At 54.5% G+C, this 25,630-nt stretch overlaps 1 protein-coding gene across 7 annotated transcripts in view; it reads right to left on the reverse strand.

Moving 5' to 3' along the window:
* MYT1L (myelin transcription factor 1 like) overlaps window positions 1-25,630 on the reverse strand; it is a gene marked incomplete at both ends in the record, with an annotated part of 136,537 nt that overhangs the window by 27,428 nt on the left and 83,479 nt on the right. For all 7 annotated transcript variants that reach the window (XM_082851670.1, XM_082851667.1, XM_082851669.1 and 4 more), the window contains 2 exons: window positions 655-738; window positions 7,481-7,543. In XM_082851670.1, coding sequence (XP_082707796.1) covers window positions 655-738; window positions 7,481-7,543 — 147 coding nt within the window. The remainder of the gene's footprint in view (window positions 1-654; window positions 739-7,480; window positions 7,544-25,630) is intronic.

Raw genomic sequence — 25,630 nt, forward strand, 5'->3', positions numbered from 1 at the left:
AAGGGCTGAGGACTCACAGCCAAACCGCAAACACATTTTAATTTTAATCAAAATTTTTCTCTAAAGACACTGAATGAATGAGATTAAAATTTCAGGGAGATGGCAACCGGTTTATCTCACAGACTTTTGAGACCTAGGCTCACCGGGCAGCGGTTCGGGGCAAATGCCTGTGGGGAGGGGTAGGGGGCTAGCCTTCTACCCACCGTGCTCTCCATCCCGCCTTAGTGAGAAGCAGAGTACAGACAGCTAAGCGACCTTCCTAAGCTGGAAGTCAGCCAAATGTTCTCTTTAGCTGCTGTAGTTAATAACTTCCTATACTCTCACGGACCTGCCTTTCCCAGTAAATTACACTGCTTTTCCCATCCAAGGTAGAGGGAACTTTCTTATACTTAGGTTACTCAGAGTGTTGGATGGATGGGTGTTTGGTTATCACCTCACCTGTCATTTAGAGGATGCTTTTGGTCAGTTAGCAGGTGTGCATGGTCTGGTTTCAATGCTGTGACCTCACACTTGACCGACCTCTCCAAGCCTGGCCTCCCCGCCAGCCCCCAGCTTCCACTGACCCACCCCCCGGCCCCCAGCTTCCCCTGACCCCGCCCCACGGCCCCCTGACCCCGCCCCCCGGCCCCCTGACCGGCTTCCCGGCCCACACACCTGATGGGCTCCTGGTCTTCCTTGTCCTCTTTGCTCTGTGCTATCCTGATGCCGCTCTTCTTGGCTCTCGGGCAACCTGAAAGGCTAAGGAAGAAGCGAGACTTCAGGAAGCGCCTAAGCTGTTCACCCCGCAAGCCCCTTTCACTGTCGATGGGGCTTTGACGCAGTTTCCTCCAGCAGTTGGTGTTCTTGGCACGAAAACGATATCCTGGGGGCAGCTCCTCTGTGCTCCCCCTAGGCCTTCAGACACTGTCAGGCCCCTGCGAGGGCGCCCAGAGCCTGGGTGGGAGAAGCTGGTGTCAGGAGTCGCCAGGAGAGGCCGGGCTGACTTGCCAGAGGGGGACGAGCCTTCTGCACAGAAGAGGCCACAGGGAAGAAGAAACACACGCCTCCCCATTCCTTTCTGGTGGCGTTCCTGTGGCCGGATTCCAGAGCCCTTCGTCTTGGGAGGGGGCGTGTCCTGGGCATCCGTCCCCATTTACCTGAATACGGCTGGCTTCCCATGGCATCTGCAGAAGATGCAGTGCAAGTTGACCACGCTTATTCTATTTAATTTTGGAATTTTGGAAATAGCGGCTCACGTTGTCTAAAGGAACTAAAGGAATGTCTATTTCTGTTCAACAACAGCTAACTGTAGGCTATTAGGCTATTAGATGTGAGATTATATAGAATAAGCGGGAATTTTTGCAGAGAACTGGAGAAGCAGGCCCTGGACCGTTTCTGGAGCCCCCGGGGAAGTGTGGAGGCAGAGGCCCCAGGGCTGAGCCAGGGCGGGATGTACCGTCCACTGGATCGTCCTGACCTCAGTACATGCTTTTCTGCCAGGTCTGGCTTCTGTCTGAGCATGCTGGCCCTCAGGCAAGGGCCCGGCTGTCTTGGGGAGCACCCCCATTACCCCGTCACCCCATCACGGCCGTCTCCTTGGTTCTGTTCCACGTTTATGCAGGCGCCTGGCTCCTCTCTGTAAAGTTGCAGCTCCGGAGCCCCCCGCCCCTCGCGTCCCCATTTTCAAGCGCTCCAACTCCCCTGGCACGCGGCCTCCCTCCCTCCGCCGTTTCACCTGTCACCCTCTACAGGACAGCAAAAGAGACAGGGTGCGTGCGCCTTGATTCACTCTCTCCCGCTCCCTCCATCTCTCTCCTCCTTTTTTGGATAAAAATTTAGAAAGTGAGGGCTGTGTTTTCACGCCTCTGCCCCCCCCCCCCCCCGGGTCTTCTGTGAGAACTGCTTTTATCCTGGTGGGTCACGGTGGCCCGCGGGAAGCGGGACGCCGCCTTCGCACTGCAGGACCGGCTGCAGCTCCTGCCGCCCTGCTGGGGCCCGTGTCTGGCCCCGGCTCGGCGGCTCCGCGATCTGGAAACTCCGTGGTCTGCTTGGCTTGCTCTGCCTGTGCTGAGCCGGTCCCCCTGCCAGGCCCTCCTCTGTCCTCACGCTGCCACGGCTCCTTGGTCTCCAGGTACCAGGCGGCGATGACTCCCAGCTGCCCCTCTGCAAACCGTGCTGCCCGCAGGGACTGGGACACCTTCGCTGCTGCTGCTGCCGGAAAACTCACCGTCCTCCCTGGCCGAGCCCACACCACTCCCGTCTGCTCCTGTCAGGGGCCAGAGGCCGGGTCACCCGTGGCCGTTCCCGGGTTTTCTCTCCCACGACTCCTGTGGCTCTTCGGTCCTGAATGCCTTCCGAGTCGATGTCACTCCTGCCTGTAGGATGGGGTGTCAGAGCCGCAGGGCTCAGCTGCACGTGCGTGTGGTCTGCTTAGCCTCTGCCCGCTTCCAACTCACCTCAGGATGGACCCACACCCCTGCACGCAGCACCCAAGGCTCCTGGTTTGGGCGCCGCCAGCCCTGCTGTCCCTGCCCCACGCGGTCCTCTTGGAGGCTTCCGGCACGTCCCGGTCCCGGCCAAGCCATCCTCGGGCCTCGCATCCCTCCCCGTCTGCTTGGCCTCAGCCTGGATGGTCTTCCTCCAGGCAGTCTTCTCTGCCCACCTGCCATCCTGACAGCAGCCCTGGGGCTCTCACGGCCCCCGGTCCACGTGGTGTTTCTCACTCCATCCTGGTGACTGTCCATTCGCTCGTCCACACGAGTGTCAGTTCCCTGTGTGTTTATTCTCCCTTCTTCCTCTGATTCCCAGGCCAATGCTTTGCACAGAGTAGGTCATAATTAGATGTTTGTCGTGAGTTAATCAGTGAATGACGAGGAGGGGTGGGTGGGACTCGCGGATCCTGCCTGGGAGCCCGTCTTTCCTGCCTGTCCCCACACGGGGACCTTAGTGGTGAAGGGAAGCCACAGGCCAGGACGCTGGCCAGGGAGCCTGGCTCTGTCCTGCCCCCGCCTCCTTCACTCTGAACTTGGGAGAGAGGTGAGGCTCTGCGTCCTCGCCGACACGGGGCTGGGAGTGAAAATAAACTGGAACAGAACCGAAATAGAACAAATAGCGCAGCAGGGAACTTAGTCTGGACCCGACCCTGACTCCGAGGAAACCCTGGCTCTGACATGGGCTGGCCTGGAATCCCGGCATCCTTGTCTAGGTGAGGGAGTCCACAGCCAGCTCTTGCAGGCCGGTCTGGGGTCACTGTCACCTCTGAGCGTGGGTCCCGTGCGCTGGCCCCTCACGTGCCCTTAGGAGAAGAGCCACGTTCGGAGAGTGAGATGATACACGCACGTGTTCTTGGCACGTAGTGAGTGCTCAGTACAGCTCGTCTTTCGCTGTCAGAGAACATTCTGGAGCCCGAGGGGTGCCACTGCTCTACGAGATGGGGAGGGGTCCCGGAGGAGTCAGATTCGTGCCGCATCACCGTTTGTGAAAAGCCTGGGCGCCACCTCTGCCTCGGAGCACCCGCTCCAGGCCGTGGGACCTGCTGCTACTTGCAGGTGGGAGGATGGCGTCGGAGGAGGCCTGGGGAGGCCACGGGGAGGACCTGGCCAAGAGGTTGCTGTGCCAGCCTGTCTGGAAGCTGCAGAGACAAGCCAGCCTGGAGAAGGGTCAGGAGAAGAGGAAAGAGGCCTGGGAATAGGACCTTTGAGGGAGAGAGCTGAAGCAATGGGTTTTTCTATCGTGGTCTGAAGACAAAAAGACCGAGACACAGCCTGAGCCCCTCCGTGTGCGACGCTGAGCGAGGTTTCTCCGCTCAGGACAGAGAAAGCTTCTGATGATGGGGATTTTTTGATAGAACATCAGAGATGGTCAACAATATTGATTAAAATGGACTTAAAAAAGCTTCAGAGGAGGGCTTCCCTGGTGGGGCAGTGGTTGAGAGTCCGCCTGCCGATGCAGGGGACACAGGTTCGTGCCCCAGTCTGGGAAGATTCCACATGCCACGGAGCTGCTGGGCCCGTGAGCCATGGCCGCTAAGCCTGTGCATCCGGAGCCTGTGCTCCGCAGCGGGAGAGGCCGCGACGGTGAGAGGCCCGCGTACCGCAAAAAAAAAAAAAAAAAAAAAAAAGCTTCAGAGGTGACGTTGAGACAGAAACCACATCACCATTACAACCCCAGCAAGAGCACGGCAAAGCAGACGCCACCTGGGGTCGGGGTGACCCTCCTTTCCCTGTGTGAACTTCGCACGCCGTCCCAGGTGCAGAGGTCCATCCACGACCAGATGTGTGACACCGGCGGTGGCCACTAGGCTGAGTTCTGTCTCCGACACATAATCGCTCAGAGCCTGTTTCCTCCAGTGCAGAGAGAAATGAAATTACCTGCTGCTCAGGGTGGCTCTGAGGCTGGCGGGACCGAGTAGACTTTCCTAGTTCCCGGGACAGTGCCTGGGACACACAGTAGTGGCAGCTACAGCAGGGAGAAGCGACCTCCTGTAACGTAGACAGCGTCTGCATGTGTGCATTCGGCCTGGGGGCCGGGGGTGGGGGAGTCCCAGCCACAGCGGCTCAGGGGCACCTGAGGGTCCTCGTGCTGTGACTGCTCTTCCCCCTGGAGCCCGAGGACGGGCGTGCACACCCCTTATCGTTGCGCTTCGCAGACCTTGCATTTTCACCAGCTGAGGGTTGTGGCCACTCCGAGTCAAGCAAGTTCTTTTGGCTCCGTTTTTTCAACAGCACCTGCTCACTTTGTGTCTCTGTGTCACATTTCAATGGTTCTCGCACTTTGCAAGCTTTTCTATTATTGTTATATCTGTTATGGTGACCTGTGATCAATGATCTTTGATGTTACTATTACAAAAAGACTACAGCTTGCTGAAGGCTCAGATGATAGCTAGTATTTTTTTTAGCAGTACAGCACTTTAAAAACTAAGGTAATTACGTCATTTTAGACATAATGCTATTGTGCACTTAATAGACTACAGTGTAGTGTAAACATAACTTTTATATGTGGTGGGAAACCAAAGACGTGTGTGACCCGCTTTATCGTGGCCTTCGCTGTATTGCCGCGAGTGGCCTGGAACCGAGCCTGCGGTGTCTCTGAGGTGTCTGTGGCTGCCTGGTAGCCTGGCACAATTTAGCAGAAGGCTGAGGAATCGGTCCCTGAGCGGAGTTTCCCCGTGGTTTGCACGTAGGTAACATCGCCTCATGTTCCTGGGAATGGATCAAGTAAGAGTAACCCCGAAAGGCGTGTATCTATGTGTACTTACGACCTTCAAGGGTCGTCGGGCCTGGGGGGCTGCTTCTGTCTTTCCGCAGCATCCAGTGTGCACAGGACTGTTACCCTAGCCCCACTGCTGCTCAGCCAGCAGCTCAGGCCCACTCTAACTTCTATGCATGGAAGGTGTCCTCGGATAAACGATACTGAGAAATGTGCTCTACTTTTAATAGGCCACCCCTGTAGGGCTGTATGTAGCACTGAAACGTGCTGAAAGCCACATCAAATTGACTTTCCACATGTACAGAGCAAGCCTGGTGCTATTTGGTCCAGGCACAGAGTAGAGCTTAAATCCAAGCTTGAATTACGTTTCATTCACAAGTTTACGCTATACGGATATACCCACCATTCTAAAGTATACGTTAAATGCATGCGTGTGTTCAAATTATGAATAAATTTACATGATGTCAAAGCAAAAAAAAGTAGTAAAATAGACGTTTGGATATGAAATGACCAGTAAATGTCCACTTTTAGTTTGCAGGCATTATTCAGTGCTGGGAATTCTGGCCCTGTGAGGACTGAGGTAAATTCTAAGATAAATTAAAATAGAGTAGCATAGAGTGTGCTTGACTTAGAAGCTTAACTAGAGCTTTATTTTACTTTATTTCATTTTCTCTGAACCGGTGATCCTACGCTGGGGATCCCTTTTGGCATGTATTCACCCTCGTTCTACATTCACAATACAGCAGCTGGCTCTGGGCCGCCGGGTAGAACCAGCAAGACAACCTGGCAAGGCTCCTCTCGACCCTGTGGTGCATGGCAGTGGCCCTGGGAACATTCGGACATGTCTGCAGACACCTAGTTGTCACGAATGGCGATGACGGTGCCACCGGCATCTAGTGGGTGGAGCCAGGGATGCTCCCCAACATCTTCCAACGCATGGGGCGGCCCCCAGAGCAAAGAACGATCTCATCCCGAGTGCCCAACTGCCCAGGTGGACAGCCCTGGTCTAGAGAATGAGGCGTTCTTATCAAGTCAGTGTGAAGAATCCACCCATAAATTGAGGACTTCAGTTCTCCTTGTTGGTCAACATAATTCCTACTTTTCCCAGACCTGAGCCGTAGAAACGATGCTCCCAAATGGCTGGAAAGTGAACACAGAAGCCTGTGGCCTTAAGGAGGAAACGGCCCACCCTGCCAGCTCCGTCTCTAAGCCACACTGAGCCAGCCAGCCCGGGAGCGCCCCCTGCTCTGAACGCCGGGATCTGGTCAATTGGGTGGCCACACGGTGTGGACCCCCCGTGACCCACACAGTCCACTCTGCTTGTGGACGGTGCACGGGCTGTGGGGTGACCCACACCAACTGTCCTGACTCCCTCCCTCCCTCTCTCCTCCCCCCCCCTTTCTCTTTTCTCTTCATTTTTGTTGCTGTTTTTGTTGGGGAAGCATTTAAAGCTGAAGGGCTCGTCCGCATTCCGACTGCCCACTTTATAATCTGATTTTAGAGGGTGGCGAGGCGACAGCTATGTTGTAACATGGTTTGTTCATTTGTTAGACGCAGCTCCCCTTCCTGCACTGGAGACTTCGGGTTACGAGGGTCTCCGTTCAGAAAGGCTCTTGTCCTGACCTTGGCTTGTCGACCCTGACTGAACACGACAAGGAATTCTTGCTCCTGCCCATGGGGTCTAGACCCACCTTTGTGCAGGTGTTGTACCAACAGGCTCTTTCAATCCACTTCTAACATAGGGCCTGGTGTAAGACAGACGTTTGTAAACTATTCAGCGACTGTGGGCCTCTTGCTGCCTCATACGACTGACTCTTCACGCTGTGCTTAGACGCTCCCTGTTCTCTGGGACCGGCGGGGCCTGGGATTTGTAAGGTCAAGCCTTTCTGTGTGTTCAGCTCTGCTGATCCCTGCTTATAATAACCGCACAGCTTCGGGGCTCAAATCTCAATATTTAAGAGATGCACTCTCAGTGGCTGTTCTCTGGCATCTTATAACATCTTATAACATCCTGGCTCTTTTTCTTTCCCTTTCTCTCCCTTTTCGATTTAGAAAGTCGTGCTCCTGGGTGACTTGAGGAACGTCTCTTGCGGATGGAGCCAGTGGCACCATGAGGGGGACGTCAGAAGGGGGCCGTGGTCCCGAGAGCTGGTGTTCTAAGTGAGGCCCCTGCGGGCAGCCCCGTTTGTGGGCGAGGGTCTCTAGACCCTTAATTCACCAGTGGAGGCAACCCGAGCCCCCGTTAGGGGTCCCGCGCATGGAGGGGGTGTTTGTGGGAGCGAGCCGTGCATACCTCCGATGGGAAGCGTAGTTGCCGGTGATGTGCCCGGAGCCGTCGCAGCCAGGGGTGGGGCACCTGCAATTACAAAGGCACATGGAAAGGCATCAAACCCCTGAGCAAGTCACCTTCTTACTTATACTGTTCCAAAGTCTCTTTAATGCTGAGCCTCCCTGGGTGAGGAGGTGAGACGGAGCTGGAGGGTCCCCGCCGGGCTCGTGGGACGTCCCCATCCTCGTCCACCACCAGGTGCGGCTCGGACCCCTTCTTCCCTCCGCGCACAGCGGTGCCGTCCAGGGACCAGCGATCTCGGGGCGGCAGCTGCCCCTCCTCCACAGCCGTGCGGCACCTTGGTCCCCAGGTGTTCACCCCATGTTCCCACCCCTTCCATCATTATTTCAAGTCCAGTGGAACCAGTCACAGCAGGACCTGTTGCTGCACCATCCGAACACGATGCGCGACTGTTCATGAAAAGGCACATACGGCGGCCCAAGACCGGTCCCCGTCTAAACTCAAAACGGCGGCGTTGCAACAGGCCCGTCACAGCGGCCCCTCCCAGCCCTGCCCCTGGTTGGCCCCAGAGGCTGGTGCGGGCAGCCTCCTGTGCCAGCCCTGGGAGTTAGACTAGCTGTCTTTCAGACCGTCATCGGGCACTCAGGTAGCTTTGATTTACCTTAAAACCCTTCTCACTTTTAACTGACGTGAGTAGGGAGTAGGGCACAGATCTGTCTCGGTCAACAAGCCAAGTCAGCTGAGACGCTGAGATTAGTTTGGGCACCTGCGCTGCCTGTGTTTAAACGTTTCCAGGAAACTCCGTGCAGTCTCTTAACTACCACATTGCTACTGTGCTAATGGGAGGGGATGTTTTTAAAGAGAGTTTTATGGTCGTTGCCCTCCGTGGAACTTCTCAAATATGCCATCTCAGGAATAAGCAGTCCTACAAAGACACTTTCACTTCAACCTACATCAGCTGCATTTGCACCCACCAGGAATGTAAGAATTAAGGACAAAAATTAAGAAAAAAATGTTTTTCTTTTCACTAAATTTTAACTCTCAAGAGACAAGGATGAGATGATTTAGTAACAATATTACCACCCAGTAGTAACCCTCAGTTCATGCCCTGTGCTCCCCCCACCCCCCTACTCAATGAGCATCTGAATTCCTGGCAGGGACAAAAGTCACAAGTTAAAAATGGTTCATAAAGGTAAATGCTTCTAAGAGATTTCAATTTACTTTCCACTCAGAAAGCCACCCTGGATATTGGATGTCGGGTTAAGGCCAGCAGATTACTTGCTTACAGACAGACTTTCTCAAAACCAGTGAGAGTGTCAGGGAGTGTGGTGGGCATTCATGCAGCTGGGCTGAGTTCAAGGGTGTGAATGTCCCAGTTTACAGTTAGATGCACAATCAATTGTTGGTATTTAGAATCTGCCAGTTCTCCTTTAGTCCTGAGAAAAGGAACGTGATTACAGATCTCAGGTGTACAGTTGATACTTGGCATAGCCTATAAAGGGTTGAAGTTTATAGACTGCTGTGGGAGAAGAAAAAAGGCACTGAGGGAAAAGGGGTCGAGAAATTGTCGGTGTGTGTAAGTGGAATCAGGGTTTAAAAATAGGAGTTTGGGGCAGAAGGAGTTTAACGCTGTCCTTCCATCAAAACAATGCCCTGAATCAGATTGTTGGCCTGACTGTCATTAAAGTAACAGCTGTTCATGAACTGAAAGTTTGATCTCAAGCCTATTCCGTCAATAATGACCTGAATGACTGAATCTAACTGATTTCCCAACTGGCAGCTCATGTGGAGACACCCCCAACCCCAGAGGGAGGAGCTTCTCAAAGCAATAAAAATCATTCGAAGAGAAGCTAATATGCTGCACATTTCTGTTTCGAAAATGTATCAAGAAACAGTAATGTTTCCTACCAGCCAATAATATACATGTGGCCTTGCTTTTTGGTCAAAAGAAAAAAATCCTTAAAGTCTTCCTAATTTAAGCGCCTAGTGCAAATTTATTTAAAATTTTTTCATTTAAACATGAGTAGAAATTTTTTAATGTCTCTTTTTTGATAGAGGCAGGAGGAGGTTGACATATTCTGTTCAAATTTAAGTAGGCATTTTAATCAAAATCATGCAAATGAAAACGAGAATCTACTAATTATAAAAAAAAAGAGAAAAGGATTTTGGAGTAGTTTTTGTGTGTTTAAGCCATTTACAAATGCATCATCTGATAAAAAAGAGGCATGTAAACTGTCCTTTGTCACCATGAAAACAAAGAAAGTGTTACTGACTCATTTTCAGACCTTTCACAGTGTCAGGAAAAAATAAACATTCCCAGAAAGAGGCCTGGCTTTCTTGAAAGGTTTGTTATTATTTTCAGGGTTTCAAGTTCGGCCGCTGGGGTCCAATCCCTGGCCTTCCACTTGCTGGCTGCGAGAATGTGGGGAAATTAAACCTCCAAGGTCACGCCCCTCAGGCAGGGGAAGAGGACGGAGGAGGGGGCTTGTCTGTGCGTGTTGGGAGCCTGTCGTCCCCTGGAGCTTCAGGACCACAGGGCTCCGTGCAGGCTGTGAACGCACGCTCACAGCACCCACCCCTGAAAGAGCCAGCTCTGGTATCTCGAGGATGCTAAGTCGGCCTTTTCCTCTTTAGGTGGTGCTCCTGGAGCGCACGAGGCAGCCCTGGATGGGCCCTCAAATATTCTTTCTTCTGCCAGCTCTATGGTGCTCATTTTCATATTCCTGTTCAAGACTTTAAGGCTTTTGGAAACTCTGAGATGTACATACAAATTTCCTCGTTTTAATAAATCTCATCATTCAAAAACACACAGCTTTCTGAAGGCGGTGGATGTGACAATTCATGCATCAAAAGGGGTCTTTGCTCCAGGACGCTTGGTAACAGGAGCCGTAGAATCGATGTGCAGAAATTCGATTTGCACCTCCTCATCTAAGAGCACCTCCCCATCTAAGAGCACCTCCCCATCTAAGAGCACCTCCTCATCTAAGAGCACCTCCCCATCTAAGAGCACCTCCCCATCTAAGAGCACCTCCCCATCTAAGAGCACCTCCCCATCTAAGAGCACCTCCCCATCTAAGGGCACCTCCCCATCTAAGAGCACCTCCCCATCTAAGAGCACCTCCCCATCTAAGAGCACCTCCTCATTTTAGAGCACCTCCTCATCTAAGGGCACCTCCTCATCTAAGGGCACCTCCTCATCTAAGGGCACCTCCTCATCTAAGGGCACCTCCTCATCTAAGAGCACCTCCTCATCTAAGAGCACCTCCCCATCTAAGAGCACCTCCCCATCTAAGAGCACCTCCCCATCTAAGAGCACCTCCTCATCTAAGGGCACCTCCTCATCTAAGGGCACCTCCTCATCTAAGGGCACCTCCTCATCTAAGGACAACTCCAAGGGCACCTCCTCATCTAAGAGCATCTCCTCATCTAAGAGCACCTCCTCATCTAAGGGCACGTCCCCATCTAAGGGCACCTCCTCATCTAAGAGCATCTCCTCATCTAAGAGCACCTCCTCATCTAAGGGCACCTCCCCGTCTAAGGGCACCTCCCCATCTAAGAGCACCTCCCCATCTAAGGGCACCTCCCCATCCAAGAGCACGTGTTTTCCACGAAAGGAGGCCCCTGTGGGATCATGCAGATTTCCCGTGGATAAAATCAGAGAGCAGCATGTGCTGCACAGCTTGGGTTTAGAAATGGCAGCAGAGATTGACTGGGTTTCCATGGAAACTCCGGACAAGGCAGGCGCTGTGCTTGGCTCTCGGCGCCTGGCACCTCGGGGAGGCCACCCAAGCCGATGGTCCACCCTGCTCCCTGCCAGTTGTCACTGATACTCGCACTGGGTCTATTTTAAGTTCCTATGGTTAGAGATGTAAAGTTGTGATAAATAAAACCCTTGCTTCTTCATTTTTTCCTCTCCACTCCAAAGGTAGTATTGGTAAAAACACTCTGAGACAGGGAATGATGAATACATAGTCTTAGAATCTCTGTAAATTCCAGACAAAAATATTGGTGATCCTTTGCCTTGTCTGTGATCTTGCACTTGCCTTGGAATTTAAGCAATATCGAGAGAAAATAATTTGGGGGTAGTTCATGTTACTATCTGGCTGGAAAAAATGGTCTTGTATAGACGTTTAAGAATATCGATGGAAGAATCATAATAAAATGCTTTAAGCCATTTTTGCAGAATCCAGGCAAAAATCTACAAAAAAGAAATCAGGACCACTCACAAACTTCTGGATTTCTGATTTCCTGGAACCAGCCCTTCTCAGTAGGAACGGAGTAGATTTCTGTGGCTTTTGTAGGTCTAGGACGTCAGAAACATCTCTGAGCCCGAACATCCTGGAGGCCCTTTGTGCTCATGACTTGCTTAACCACCTACCCCCAAGAGAATCATTGCGGCTCACACCTCCACGGGGGTCTGAGACACATCATCAAAGGAGAACTGACTATCTGTGCATTACAGTACGTATCGTGGAAATCCTCTGATTTGCACAGGTGCACATCACAAAATGTGGCCACAGACCAGCTTCTCCCCTGTGCCTCTGATTCGTCCTTCTGTAAGACAGATAACCCCTTCTTGTGATTTTTCTCCCGTTTACAAAACCACGACCCTGACACAGGGTAGCAGAAATGGAAACAGTTCAATCTACTGACTGAAGTCGTGTGATCACCTAATTGTCATGTTCCATCATCCTCTCTCTCTTTTGAAATGAAATGAGGATTTGATAAGTAGTTGTATTAAGGCATTTAAAGTACACCTTTTTCTTTGCAAGAGGAGGGCCTCTCCTTAAACGATGCACACACTGTGCCCTTGCCGCTGCCTGTCCTGGGCTGAGACAGGTGGGCTGTCACATCGGCCTGTCGACAGGGAGGCAGCGGACTCCCCAGGAAGGCGTCCAGGGCAGCCTCAGATGCACGTCCGCTTGTTCTCAGCAATCAGGGCTGCCGGACATGACGTGGGCAAGGACCCAGAGCCGGGCAGTCTCTCTCCATCCACCTGGAGGCCAGCGTCGCCGGCCACGCAGCAGGACCCCTGAGGGTGTTCGGGCCTGGGAATGGTTGTGGTCCGGTTTAGTCCCGTCTGCCCCAGCGCCTGCTACACCGGCAGGACGGGGCAAGGGTGGCCGGTCTCCCCCAGAGCCGGTTTGCAGGGAAAAATGTTTTGAGGAGACTCATCGTCTTTCATCTTGATAAAGTCAATTGCATATTTTTAAAAATCTTACAAATAAAGGCTGAAAGCACTGCCGCAGGTTTGAACTCTCCCTGGGGCTCACCTCGCCCGTTTGAACCCACCCTACGAGGTCGGCCTGCAAACGTGCCCCGATTCTGAGTGTAGTAGCTGAAACAGACAGAACAATGCTCACTGAACATGTGGGATAATAATTTAAAAGGTGAGACTGAGATTCTGGGAGTTCTTTGAAGAATTTCATGGTGTGCTGCTTTAATAGCCTTTTTTGTCCCTTTCTTTCATGACCACTCTAACAGGAGAACTCGTTAAATAAAACACAAAATACTCTCAATTTTAAAAGAAACCATGAAAATGTAAGATTAGGCCTCGTCTAGAGCAGGAAAATATATTTGTAATATGATTCAGGTCACCTACGTAAAAGACTTGCCCCGTTTATATAAAAAGTTCAATTCAAAAACATTGTTTTGGCTTAAAGAGATGTGGTTCTAAAAATTTATATCTTTATTTTGAATTTTTTGTCATATAAATGGGAAACAGTAAAGAAATGCAGAGGATTGCAAAATAAAGGTATTTTAAAATAGAAAACTGATATATACTGAGTCTAACGCTGCCCCTCTGCAATTTTCTCTCCAAGCAGAAGGGACCCGGGTCACTTAAAAGCAATATACACCACTTCTGTCCAATTTCCTAGGTATATTACCAGAAACTCTGAGGAAAGCCAAGATCTCCTAAGTCACTTTTCAGTTTGTGCGACATCCAGTAAGCGTCTCTTTTTTGGAATTCGGTATTGAGTATGCAAATTTTGACCTTTCTCCCCCTCTGACCCCTGCCAAGCACATCTCACTGGGAGCCTCCCGCTGTCCCCACACCCCCAGGACCCATGTTTCACCCGGTCCCTTTTCCCACCTCCCGTTAAAAGTAGCAGGTGACACAGGAGCACCGAAGACACGCACTGAGGGCATGGGCACAAAATGACGCCACTGCGGGTTTCTGGGATGGGGACTTGGAGGGGGCAGGGGTCCTGGCCGGTGTTACGCCACCTGCACGGCCACCGCTCGCCTGCAGAGGGGGCTGGCGGGTGCCCCTCTCTCCCCGGCCCTTGGGAGAGGTCTGGGGGAGGCTTCTGCAGACTGGCCTCCCACCTTCCTCCCCAAGACGCACCCCAAAGTTTCTCCTTTTCCCAAGAGTCATGTGAGGGCCTTTACCCGGGATGCTTGCCACCTCCCAGGATTTTGAGTTTCTACACATTTCAAGTTCTGACATTCGTAGACTTTGGGTGAAAGCCTTGATTTCAATAGGACATGTAAACCAAAACCACCTTTTTCTTTTGGTTCCAAGCACTTTTCTTTTTAAGCAACACTCCAATACAAACAAATAAATGAAAAGGAATTATAAAAGTACCCTTGATAATTTGTTTTTAAATTTCATTTTGGTGATTCAGATTCCATTTGGGGATGGGTTGGGCCTCAGGTTACTAAGAGAACGGAGCGTCCTTCTGCAGATAAAGTTCAAAGTTGTGGTTATAGGAGACCCAGGGTTGCTAGAATGCCCACGGAGCCGTGCGGTGGGCATGGGTGGTGGCTTGGTGGGTGCAGGGGTTTCACCAGAGCCACGATGCCCGCTGCCTGCACCCACCGGAGCACAGGCTCCGTTCTGCAAAGACCGTTTGGGTGATACGCTTACCATACAAGCCGCTGATAAACGGTGTTTACTAGTAGGTTTAAGTTCTGACTTAGAGGCTCACACGCCTGCCATCAACCTTGGGTCACCTCTAACGAGAGCCGTGAGTGCCCTCTTCTGCCCATCCCCCCACTCAGGCCCCCAGGATGCCCTTGGAGGTGGATGCCGCCCAGGCCCTGGCTGTCAAAGCTGGACCGTAAGGGCTCTGGGGTGCTGGCCCCGGCCAGAGCGGGGGCTGGGCCTGGCCCTCTCCTGGGTCCATTTCTGGGGGACACTCGAGGTGCAGGTTTGCCTGTTTGGGCAGCGGGGAGGGAGCTGCGACGCCAGTTCTGTTGTCCATGCTGCATGCAGGTCTGCACTTTCCGTTCATGCACCGGTGTGGCTCATGCCTCCGTGTCGGGGCGGGAGCTAACTCGGACCCGTGGGCACCACACTGAACCACTCGCTGCCCGCTGCCCGGCGTCCCAGGTACATCCAGGGACAGGCTCCTGTCCAGGGCGGCCAACGTACCTAGCAATCCTGACGTCCCTCTCAATAACGGGATGTGTCCATGGGGCACTGCTGCCGGAGCACATGCACGTCCAGCAGCAGGGGAGCGGCTAGACCAGAGCTGGGGCAGCCGCGGTCAGAATTGGAATTGGACGCGGAGGACCCATGCAAAAAAGAACATACAAAAGGTGACTGTTGGAGAAACCGCCGCTCCACCCCGCCAGCCGTCCACGCACCTCAGGGCCGCCGCGCTCGCCGTGACTGTGCCGCGGCTGGGGCTTCGCGTCGGGCATGCAGGGGACTGGGGGGCCGGGTTCGGGCTGGGCCGCCAGGGGTTACTCACCTTCCTCGGTTACACTGAGCGCTAGGGCAGTCACACCGTTTACATGGGGTGGAAACCGGGCGTTTAGAGACTCGTGTGCCCTCGGGACAGGGGCTCCTTCTGGCCCCAGAGCGGCATGGGGATGTGTGAGGGTCCCCTCCACTGCCCTCACAGCGTCCTCACCCACGTCCCCCACCTCTCGGGCGAGAAAGTCTGTGACCATATGCAACTGGTCTTTAGTGGTAAGAAGTCGACCCTGGACTGGTGAGCGGCCGGTGGTGAAGCCCACCGACCAGGATGGGGTCAGGGGGAGCTGCTGGCTCGTCCAGGATAATCTTCTCAACACCACGAACCAATGGGATGGCACCTGAGACGGAGACGGACGGCCACTGCACCCAGGGAGGCTCCAGGCTTCATGCACAGGCCACGCCCCACTGCCCGAGGCCACGGGGACAGGAGGGGCGGCTCAGGACGCCAAGGCCAAGTGTGGGGCCCAGTGTCGCTGGCCAGGTGGACACGGACTTCAGTGGGAGCATGCCACAGGGCCATGTGGCTGTTACTTCCGGACGGTCAGAGCCACGGTGACTCTGTGGCCTCCGTCAGCTCACTTCCCTGTCCACAGACGGTTTAGAACTCCTCTCAAGGTACTGGAGGACGGAGGCTGATCTAATTTAAAAGCAGGCCCGTGTCCTAAGCTGTTGGTGGCAGCAAGCATTTGGGAGGCAGGTCGTGCGGGGCAGAAGAAAGGACAGATTCCAGGGCCACGGAGCCACGGGGACCGGCCACGTGGTCCCTTGAAACTGCAATCTTGTGCCTACTTTTTGTGTTCTCACTTTTTTATGTTTGTCATGGTTATAGATCTTTTGCTTTTTGAAGCCTCTATCTCATCTCATAGAGAAAGTGTTTTTATTCTAAGCAGGAGAAATTTAAAAAGATTCCATGCTCCATCTGCTACCTGAGTAATCCTGGGATTCTCCGTAATTTCTCACGTTTTATGTTTTCTCTCTTCCTGTCCGTGAGTCTCGCCTCCTGCCCTGTCCTCTTGCTTACAGCTATCTGGTTTTAAACCCTTTTCAGTTTATTTTCTCCTCTCTTGGTCTCTCTGGCATGTCCTCCCTTCCTCTGTGGAATCTGCCTTTTCCCCTGTCTCACATCTTATTTTTGGTCAAATTTTAAATGATTTAATAGACGCTTAGTTTCACAAAAGTTTTTAGAAATAGATTCATCAGATATCCTTGCTCTAAAGGTAAGAAGACAAATCCAAACAGGTGAATTATATGCTTAAGGTCATGCGAAGAGGGACACAGCTGAGATTAGAACAGAAATCTCTCCTCATATGGTGCTTTTGTACTCAAATAGACTCTTTTTAAATGTCCTGTTTGTATCAATAATTCCCAGCCTTCAACTGTAGTGTATGGTATAGTGCTTATTTGGGGGGAAGTTCATTTGACTGTAAAGACACAGGAGTTCACTTGTTCCCCTGTCTGCAGTTCACTGACCCACATGGACCTCTCAGTGTCTCATAAACAGGGCAGAGTGGCGAGTGGAAGCACATTTCTATGATTTCCGTATCAAGGGTGCAGTCACAAGTGGGATCTAAAAGTCACCGATTGTCCTGATTTCCCTCCAATTACGAGGAGGGACAAGAGAGCAGAAGGGGCCTCAGAACACTGACAACCCGTGTGGTCCCGACGTGGTGACCCCGTGTGCAGGTCTGGAATCGGGAAGGTTCGTCCCTCTGAGGAAGAGCCCAGAATAAGTCAGAATGTTCCTGGGAAAGTCCAGAAGGAGAGGCCTGACATGGTGGGGATGGGCAGACAGAGGAAGAGAGAGGAGGGCGGAGGTGGGGAGGAGATGCTATGCAGGGTACGAACGGCCCGGGATCCCGGACACGCCTGTGTCCAGCCCAGGGCTGCCGTGGGTGGTCAGGTAGGGGGCCCAGGGGGCCGGGCGGACACTGTCCTCTCTGACCTCTGCACGTCTGGGCGCGGCGCACTTTTCGCGGGGGGGAGCACGGAGGGGAGCCTCTGCTTCCTTAGGGCCACTGAGCCCATGAGCAGGCGTCCGCACCAGGCACCTGCTGGAAAAGGTGTCTGAAGGGCAAGTAGGGAGAAGCAGCCGGAGTGAAGGGAGAGAGAGATGCCGAGAAGGACCGAGCGAGAAGCGGACTGAGGTGAGCCGATGGCGTGAGTGAGACGCGGCCGCCCCGTGACCCGCCACCCTGATGGGCCGCCTCCCCCGAGGCCAGGCTGTGGGCCCAGCCACGGACCCCTGCGTCCCGAAGACGCTGGCACTGCACAGCCTCCTGGAGGGAAGGTCCTCCAAGTGTTCTGAGGGCGACGAGGTCATGAGGCCTCGAGCCAGGTCACCTGGGAAAAAGGACGAGCATTTGGAAACATCTAGCTTGGAGAAGACTCTAGGAAAACAGTCCTGCACTAGAAAACCCAAGAGGCTTTCTTGAGAAGCATGGACCTCTGGCTCCGAACTTGCAAGAAGAGCTTTCTCGGGGGCTGCTGTAAGCACAGGCGCTCCTGGGGGCCGGAGTGGCCACGGGGAGCAGAGGGACCCCCTGGGCGGGCTGGGCTGGGCCTGCCCGCGACCGTCCTGAAGGCCCCAGGGCCGAGGTCCCAGGTTTCCTCCACGGCCTGGGACGGCCCAGAGGGACTGCGAGTGTCCACCCCTCAGGGAGACCAGGGCCCCTCTGCAGGGGTTTCCAGGGGGCCAGCCTCTCTCCAGGTGATCGCACACTCAGGGGAGGTCTCCTCCAAGCCCCTGGCAGGAGGACACAGGTCTGCGTCTCCTGCAACCCCTGCCCCGGGCTGCCCATCTCCACCCACTCCTCTACACCATCTCCTCTGTCTGCCTAAGCCACGGTCTCACCCCCGTGGGAGCCTGTGCTCCCTAGCACAACCCCCAGGTCCGGACCCTTCAGTCCTCCCGGGCGTCACGGGGTCTTCCCGGGGTCTGCCAGGGGTCTTCCCGGCCTGCCTCCCGAGAGCTGCCCCCTCCTCTGCCCCTGGGTGCCCTCAGCACGCGGAAGCAGGGCGCTGTCCTCTGTGTTCCTGTCTCTTGCCGGTCTCAGGGCCCAGCAGCCGGCGCCCGCCCTCTTGGGCTCCGCGTGCGTGGCTCAGGTGGACGTGGCGAGGGGGCCCTCGGCGGCCGGTCTGTGCCACGCTGCTGTCCTGCTCGAGATTCTGATTAGCAGACCAGGTGCTGGGCGTCCCGGCGCTGGTGTGGCTGCTTCGGTGTGCGGGCGTGTGGGCTCGCGGGGCCTGTCCCAAATGCCCTTCCTGGTCTCAGCGGGTCTCAGTAGCCAGGGGGCCATTCAGCTGTGGCTCAGGAAGCGAGCCCGTCCTCCACCTAAGCGCCGGCTTTCTTTCCAGCCAGAGCTGGCGAGCTGCCTGATCCTGTCCTCGGCCTGTGGGCCCTGGCACTGTCCACCCATATCCTGTCCTCGGCCTGTGGGCCCTGGCACTGCCCACCCGGCTACTCTCGTGGGGGAGGAGGGCTGAGGATGCTTTCTGGGGGGCGTCAGCCTGCTGACCAGTGAGGCTGTGGCACTGCCCAGGTCACAGGTTGTGAGCATCTTTGTGTCTGCCGAGGAGAGGTGAGCCCAGCACCCGGCACCCGGTCCCTCCCCTGACCCTGGCCCTGAGGTCCAGCTCTGAGGCAGAGGAGGGACAGGGTGGACAGTGCCCAGCAGCACTCAGGACCCTCGTCAGGAGGAAAGAACCAAAGTAACACAACTTAGCTGGTTTTTTTTTTAAAGGTGGGTTGGGTCACAGAAATCCTGCATCTCTGGGAGGATGCTGACCTTTTGCCCCTGGCGCGGAGGACAGGCCCGGAACCCACTTAAGCTTCAGTGCAGTATGGTTGGTAAGAATGGCCACTCTCGCTGACCCCCATAGTCCCAGGCCATTGCAGGGCGAGTGTCAGCGGCCACTGAGGCCTGCACGAAGCAGCGGATGGTCCAGCTGCTCACCTAGGCGCCCCAGCAGCCCTGGGTGCTGGGTTCCGCTACCGTCACCCAATCTCACAGACGACGCAGGCACAGAGGTGCCCGGATCGGCCCCAGGCTGGGCTTGGGTGCCAGCTGCTGGCTCGAGGGCCAGGGGGTTTAACCTGCAGCTGGGCTGATGGGATGGGCTTATGGGACCAGCTGCTGGCTCGAGGGCCAGGGGGCTTAACCTGCAGCTGGGCTGATGGGATGGGCTTATGGGACCAGCTGCTGGCTCGAGGGCCAGGGGGCTTAACCTGCAGCTGGGCTGATGGGATGGGCTTATGGGACCAGCTGCTGGCTCGAGGGCCAGGGGGTTTAACCTGCAGCTGGTTGGATGGGATGGGCTATGGGACCAGCTGCTGGCTCGAGGGCCAGGGGGTTTAACCTGCAGCTGGGCTGATGGGATGGGCTTATGGGACCGTGGCAGCAGGCGCGGACGGAAAGGTAAGAAAGGACACACTTGAGGGATGCTCGGAGAGAGCCTGGGAGGGCAGCCTGGGGTCATGGGGGATGAGCACCCATGGGGCCACAGGAAGGGGGAGGGGAAGCAGGGAGGGTCGGGACCTGGTGGGCGACAGGGAGGGACCCCTCACAGCAGGCACAGTCATGTCCCCTGGACCAGTCAGTGGGTGAGAGAAACGGAGGTGCAGGTACAGGTCCCGCCCTCCAGGCCTGGGCAGGCTCATGGGAGGCGTGGGCAGCAGCCCCGGAGAGTCCGCACGCACGGCCACCGGTGCGAGCTCGGTCCGGACGCCCTCTGCTCGGCTCACAACAACCTCTGTGCCTGTTTCTTCCTATCACAGGGTCTGGTTCGGACGCGTCGGGTCCTCCTGAGAGCTGATCACAGCGGGGACAGGGGTCCTCGTCCTGGGGTGTGGCATTCTGCCCGGGGCGCGTCCCAGGTGGCGCCTGGCTGTCCTGGGAGCGGGCCGCAAGCTGCAGGGGGCTCCGTGGACAGTTCCGCTCTCACATCCAGGATGCCGCACGGAGCTGTGGGCAGGGAGCTGAGCTCAGAGGCACAGGTGCTCGTTAGGGAGATGAACAGACCCCAGATCCGGGTCACTGTGGACGCATCGCCACTGCAGATTCTCCATTATTACGTGCACGGAAAACTCTTCCAAATGAAACCATGTTGTGCCGTCTGCCGATTGTGGAAAAAGTAAATGTCAACAATACCGATGTGTGTTTAACGGAAGGCAACCTGGATCTGATTTTTAAGAAAATCATTTAAAAATATGATGTTCCAGAGCATGTTTTAATGGAAACGTCACTTGCCCAAAACCAAAAATGTGTTTCATAGGAAATGAATCACATTTAAAAATGATTTTTGTTATGTAAGCTGTAAAGAAAGAATCAGAATTATTTTTTGGAAAAAGGAAGGAAGGAAAAAGAGAAAGAAGGAAAGGAGAGGACATTTTTAACTGGGAACATTTAGAGGACCAGAGGACTGCAGTAATTTTTAATTTTCCCGTTTCATCAGCAATTGCGTGGGGAGATCTCTTGGGGGCGGGGGGGGGGCATCCTTCAGCGCAGAAGTCAGGGCGAGTGTCACCAAGCTGGGAAGAAGGCTCTCTGGAGGACATTCCGTCCGCCCTGCAGCACTGCCCTTCCCCACCCCGCGGCACTACGGCTGCCTGACACTGGGAGGGACCACAGGATGAGGGAGGGAGTTGCTATGGCAACTCCCTCCCTCAGTCATCCGCATGGTGCTACAGGTTCTCTGTGTGCAGGAGAATTGGGAAAACCTGGTTCTGAGCAGAGAGAGCCGAGGGGGAGGCTGCCCCAGTGGCTGGGGAGAGGTGGGGATGCTGGGGAGGCAGGGAAGGCCTTTCACAGGGTAGGGCTCAGCTCAGCCAGCCTCTCGCCCGGATGGCAGCACATGACCAGAGCCAGGAACTGTTGAGACCCACACACTGGCCTTCAGAGCTTTAGGACCCAGGGCTCTGAGGGCCTGGAGGGCCAGGGGCCTCCCTGCAGCCGGCACCCCTCGGGGCCACCTGAGTGACAGTGACTCAGAGCTCGGTTAGCACTTCTGTGTCCCAGGACATAGATCAGAGTCCTGTGCTGCTACCATCCCTTCCCTTCAGGCTACGAAAGACGACACATTGGGCTGGGTGCGCACGAGTGTGTGCACCACACCCACAGGCTCATGGAGGACAAGCTCGCGTGGGGCTGAGGGGAAGCGTCTTCTCCGCAGATGGGAGGACCACGGCGTCCCCGGGCTCTGTGGCCTCTGTGCTCCACAGTGGGGACCTGCGCCCACCAGGCTCTGACACGTCCCTCCTCTTGTCAGCCCTCCCCAGACTTACCCCATGGCTGCTGTCTACCCGGGTCTAGAGATAAAAGATCTAGGGTCAAAAAAAGCCACGTGACTAGTCCAGGATGCCGGGCTAGTAAGTGGCCAAAGAGGGCTGTGACTCTAACTTGCACGGACCCGGAGCCTGTGTTTGCCTCGTTATGTGGCAAGGACACTCATTTCTTATACCAGGAAAAGAGCTCTCGACCTAATAAGCTGTTTAAATTTAAAGGACATGAAAAATAAACGAACGTCATCCTTTGCTTGTCGAAGTAAAAATAAACGAACGTCATCCTTTGCTTGTCGAAGTAAAAATAAACGAGCTTCATCCTTTGCTTGTGGAAGAGGCCGTGGGGGGCCTGGCACATTCTCGCCTCACATGCTTCCAGGCCGAGGTGTCAAGCACGGGGGTTGTTTCCTCCACCTGCAGGACGCCAGTTCTTACAGAGGCTCCCGGACATACTGAAGCCCAGTCATAAGACTTTGTTCATTGCGGTGATTCACTGAAATTATTTCCTGGCCCAGAGAAGACTGGCTCCCTTGCCAGAAAAGCGCCGTGAATTCCAGGAAGTCCTCTCGCTCTGTCACCATTGGCCGCCTGGGGACTGGCCTTTCTCTGGCTGTTCTCAGCTCCACTCCCCTCTGTTGGACGAGGGACATGGAGAGGTCACGGCCTTTCCACCTCCTGGGGGTCCCCAGAGAGAAGCAGCCTCCCAGCTCCACGGGGCCCCTCCCGGGCTGCGCCAGGAGCCTGCTGTCCGCTTGGCGGTGGGGGGGGGGGCGCTCTACCTCCGCAGAGGGTTGCCGAAGCGTCCCAGCCCTCACCTCTGCCGCCCGCAGCTCTCCAGCTGTCTTTGGACCAGACCAGCCACGGGTAGGAGACAATGAAAGCGGCTTTCTTCTCCCGGACCTGGGCGCCAGCCTGGCCTCAGACGCAAGTCCACCGTCAACTCTGAATCACCTGCTCTGGTGGGATTCTGACAGGGGCACTTTCCATGACTTTTATCTTTCATTTGTGCAATTTATCAGCGCCTACCACACACCAGAAACGCCAGTCACGTCGTTTTCTCCTCTAGTTTATGGGCGATTGGGCTGAAATCCTGTGTGTGCCAAGAGCGGCTTGGAAATTTCAGCTGAAGCGCGATACTCCAAGTCGCGCAGTATTGGAACTGTTTCCTGTTGGTGGAATAGTTCCCAGCGTGTGGAAACCCATTCCCTCAAGCTATACCTGGGTTTCAGATGGTCGTTTCTCCTCCTCTGGTCTTACCATTTTATTCACCGTACCTTCTGCTAGAGCTGTTTGTTGGTGAAATGGATACATTTGGCATTTTGAGTCTGCACTGAAGGGCAAGGAAAGGGCAGCAAATGGCTATTAGAGGAAACCAGCAGGTGAGGAGCTACCAGGTACAAGGTGGCCCCTCGTTAATCCTGCAGCTCTTCTGGTTTCTAGAGTCAGTGAACCTGCTTCCCAAAGAGTGTAATTTAGCCTCACCCAACACTCGTTATTTTGATGAGCTGAAAACCACACGCCTTGGAGTCTCAATGGGATCCTCCTCTATTAGGCGACTTCCTTAACCCCGAAGACCGACGCCTTAAAGCGACTTGGAAATCTGGACGTGCCCCGATGGAGGGGCTGCTGGGGGGCTGCCGGAAGGGACACCGGCTGGGCCGACGGGTCCTGGTCCGATAGCTGAGTCTCTTTGTGATGCTGGGAAGGTCGCTCAGCCTCCCTGCCCCCTACGCCCTGCCCTGTAGCCCCTCAGCTCTGCTGAGCTCAGCACCCCCAGCCTTGCACCAGGCCCAGACGCAGCGTGACCTCGGGGGGCCCACGCACACATCCTGTGAGGTCGGCGGAAGACGTCACCCTCACTTTTTCTAGATAAGAGAACTGAATGTCAGAAGTCTAATCAACTCACTGAAGACCACGCAGCCAGACAGAATAAAGGATCTGAACCGACGTTCTGTGGCCCCAAGTCCTGCTCCCCCCTCCTCCATCTCACCTGGCCCAGACGCACCGCCGGCCTTGCGCCCTGAAAGCGGCTGCTTTCCCTGTCTGTCTTCAGCTTCCCAGGGCCGCCATGGATGCCGAGATCATCGGTTGTGCAGATGAAATGACAGCAGAGCATTTGGAAAGAACTCAAGTGCCAGAAAGTATAAGACGCCATGAAGTGTACGAGGACTTGAGATTTAAAGCAAGGCCATCACTTCTGATACCAGGAGGTTAACATCAAAGGCTCCCTGAAGATCACGCCCGAGACAGAAGTTCAGGAAGAATCAAAATGGGTTTGCATGAGGCGAGGTATTTGTGGAAAAGCTACAGCACGGTCCGTGATACACTGGCTGATAACTAGTCCAGGGGACGTGGGTGCGGCCTCACCCCGGTGGCGCCGGCACGCAACTAGGAAAGCTGAAATGCTATCTGTTGTAGGCTAGACTGCCTAGGACACCGGGATCTAGCCTGCTTCAGATCTACGAAACGGGGAGAGAAGAAAGAGAGGGTTTCTCAATATCTCTGGCACTGTTCTGACCCACAACGATGCCCAGGGAATAACAATGCCTCTGTTTCCACCACGTGCTCATCTTAAAACACATGTCATCCAAAAAAGGCAAGGGAACTGCAGCAAGTATTCAAGGCACATTGGAAAGTAAAGAAATGACAGAGAAAAAGATGATCAAAATATGCCAGTTGGGAAAATGTTTTAGAATTCAGAAAGTGGGGAGAAGAGAGTGAAATTAGTAAGGGGATGAGATCTGACGTGAGTTTGATGGGCTGATGGACATTTTTATTTGATGATTTTAAACCTGATTTGCAAGTCTGATATGAGCATTTTAAAATAATACCATATTAGACAAGAGAGAGAAAAAGACATATTAGGAAAATGCAATCCTTTTATCTTTGAAATATTTTGATCTTGGTTGTTGGAGTTTCAAACATAAGAGGCTGCGTTTCATTCATTTGTTGCTGGAATTGGGTCAGACTTTGGGGGTCGATTATCTTTGTCCTTCTTCCCCTGACCTCCCTCACCCCCAACCCAGCTGGCCTCACGTCTGCGGAGGCACCTTGGCCTGGCCCACCAGGCCCCCATGGGCCGTTCCTGCTTTCCTGTCTCCTCTCAGGCCTCAGGCCTTCATGAAGAAACTCTTCTCTGGGAGCCGGCGCTGTCCTGAGACCTCTGCAGACAGAAGCCCGTCTCGTCCTTACCGTGAACCATCAGGTGGCTGTCCGCATTGCCCGGCTCTGGACGTAGATGGGAGAGGGCGGCCGGGCTGGGCCCTGGAGCCAGGAGGCCGGCTGGGGGTCCTCACCGCTAAGCCCTGGCCCTGCTCCTGAGTCCCCGGAAGGGTGCCCGGGACCACCCAGAGGTGGGAGGAGGTCACCTCTTGACGCTTACTGCCCTTCCTAGGTCGCACTTGTGCAAACCCGAAGGTGTGAGAATGTCTCCCGGTATCTGAGGGGCCTTTATCAGTGCAACTCGAATGTCCCGCCTGGACTTTTAAAAGGGTTTTTACAAAGAAAGCAGTTAATCGACAGACCTCAAATACTCACAATGAAGCAATAAACAGGATTTTAAATTACTTCCACTTAACTTAAAAACTGGCTCCATTTGATAGCCCCGAGGAACTTAAAGCCAGAGACAGGCAAGTACACGGCGTACACGGCGACCCCAAGTACACGGCGACAGCGTGACCGAGTCACTGCGGGATGATTCCGGCAGGAAGGTGCGGCTCAGACCTCCCTTTGGAAAGAGGCCAGAAGTAGCAGCTATGACTGGAGTCCACTTCACTTCACCAGGGACGTGTCCGGTGCCGAGCGTGACCCAGGCCCCGGGCCAGGCGCTGCGCTACCCCCAGCCCGGCCCTTCTGAGCCCACCCGCCCGTGGCCCCCAGGGAGCCCCGACCCCATGCGGTGAGAGGGGTAAACTGAAAACACAGCCCGTTCCACTTTAAAACAGACGAACCTAAATGGAAAGTCCAGCGAATAGGCACACATTCCCTGGGAGTCAAAAGCTTTGGAGAAGCGAGCACACGCAAAGTTAGATGGCCGAAAAACGCACGAGCTGAACGTCTCGGAAAGGACACATCTCTTCAATCTAACACACGTCACAGGTGCTGGAGAGAGACCGCCAGGGACGGCCAGGGATGGCCAGTGATGGCAGAGGGGGTGGGGTCTATGGGG

The sequence above is a fragment of the Leucopleurus acutus genome, assembly GCF_964270905.1.
Source record: "Leucopleurus acutus genome assembly, chromosome: 12".
NCBI classification, from domain to species: domain Eukaryota; kingdom Metazoa; phylum Chordata; class Mammalia; order Artiodactyla; family Delphinidae; genus Leucopleurus; species Leucopleurus acutus.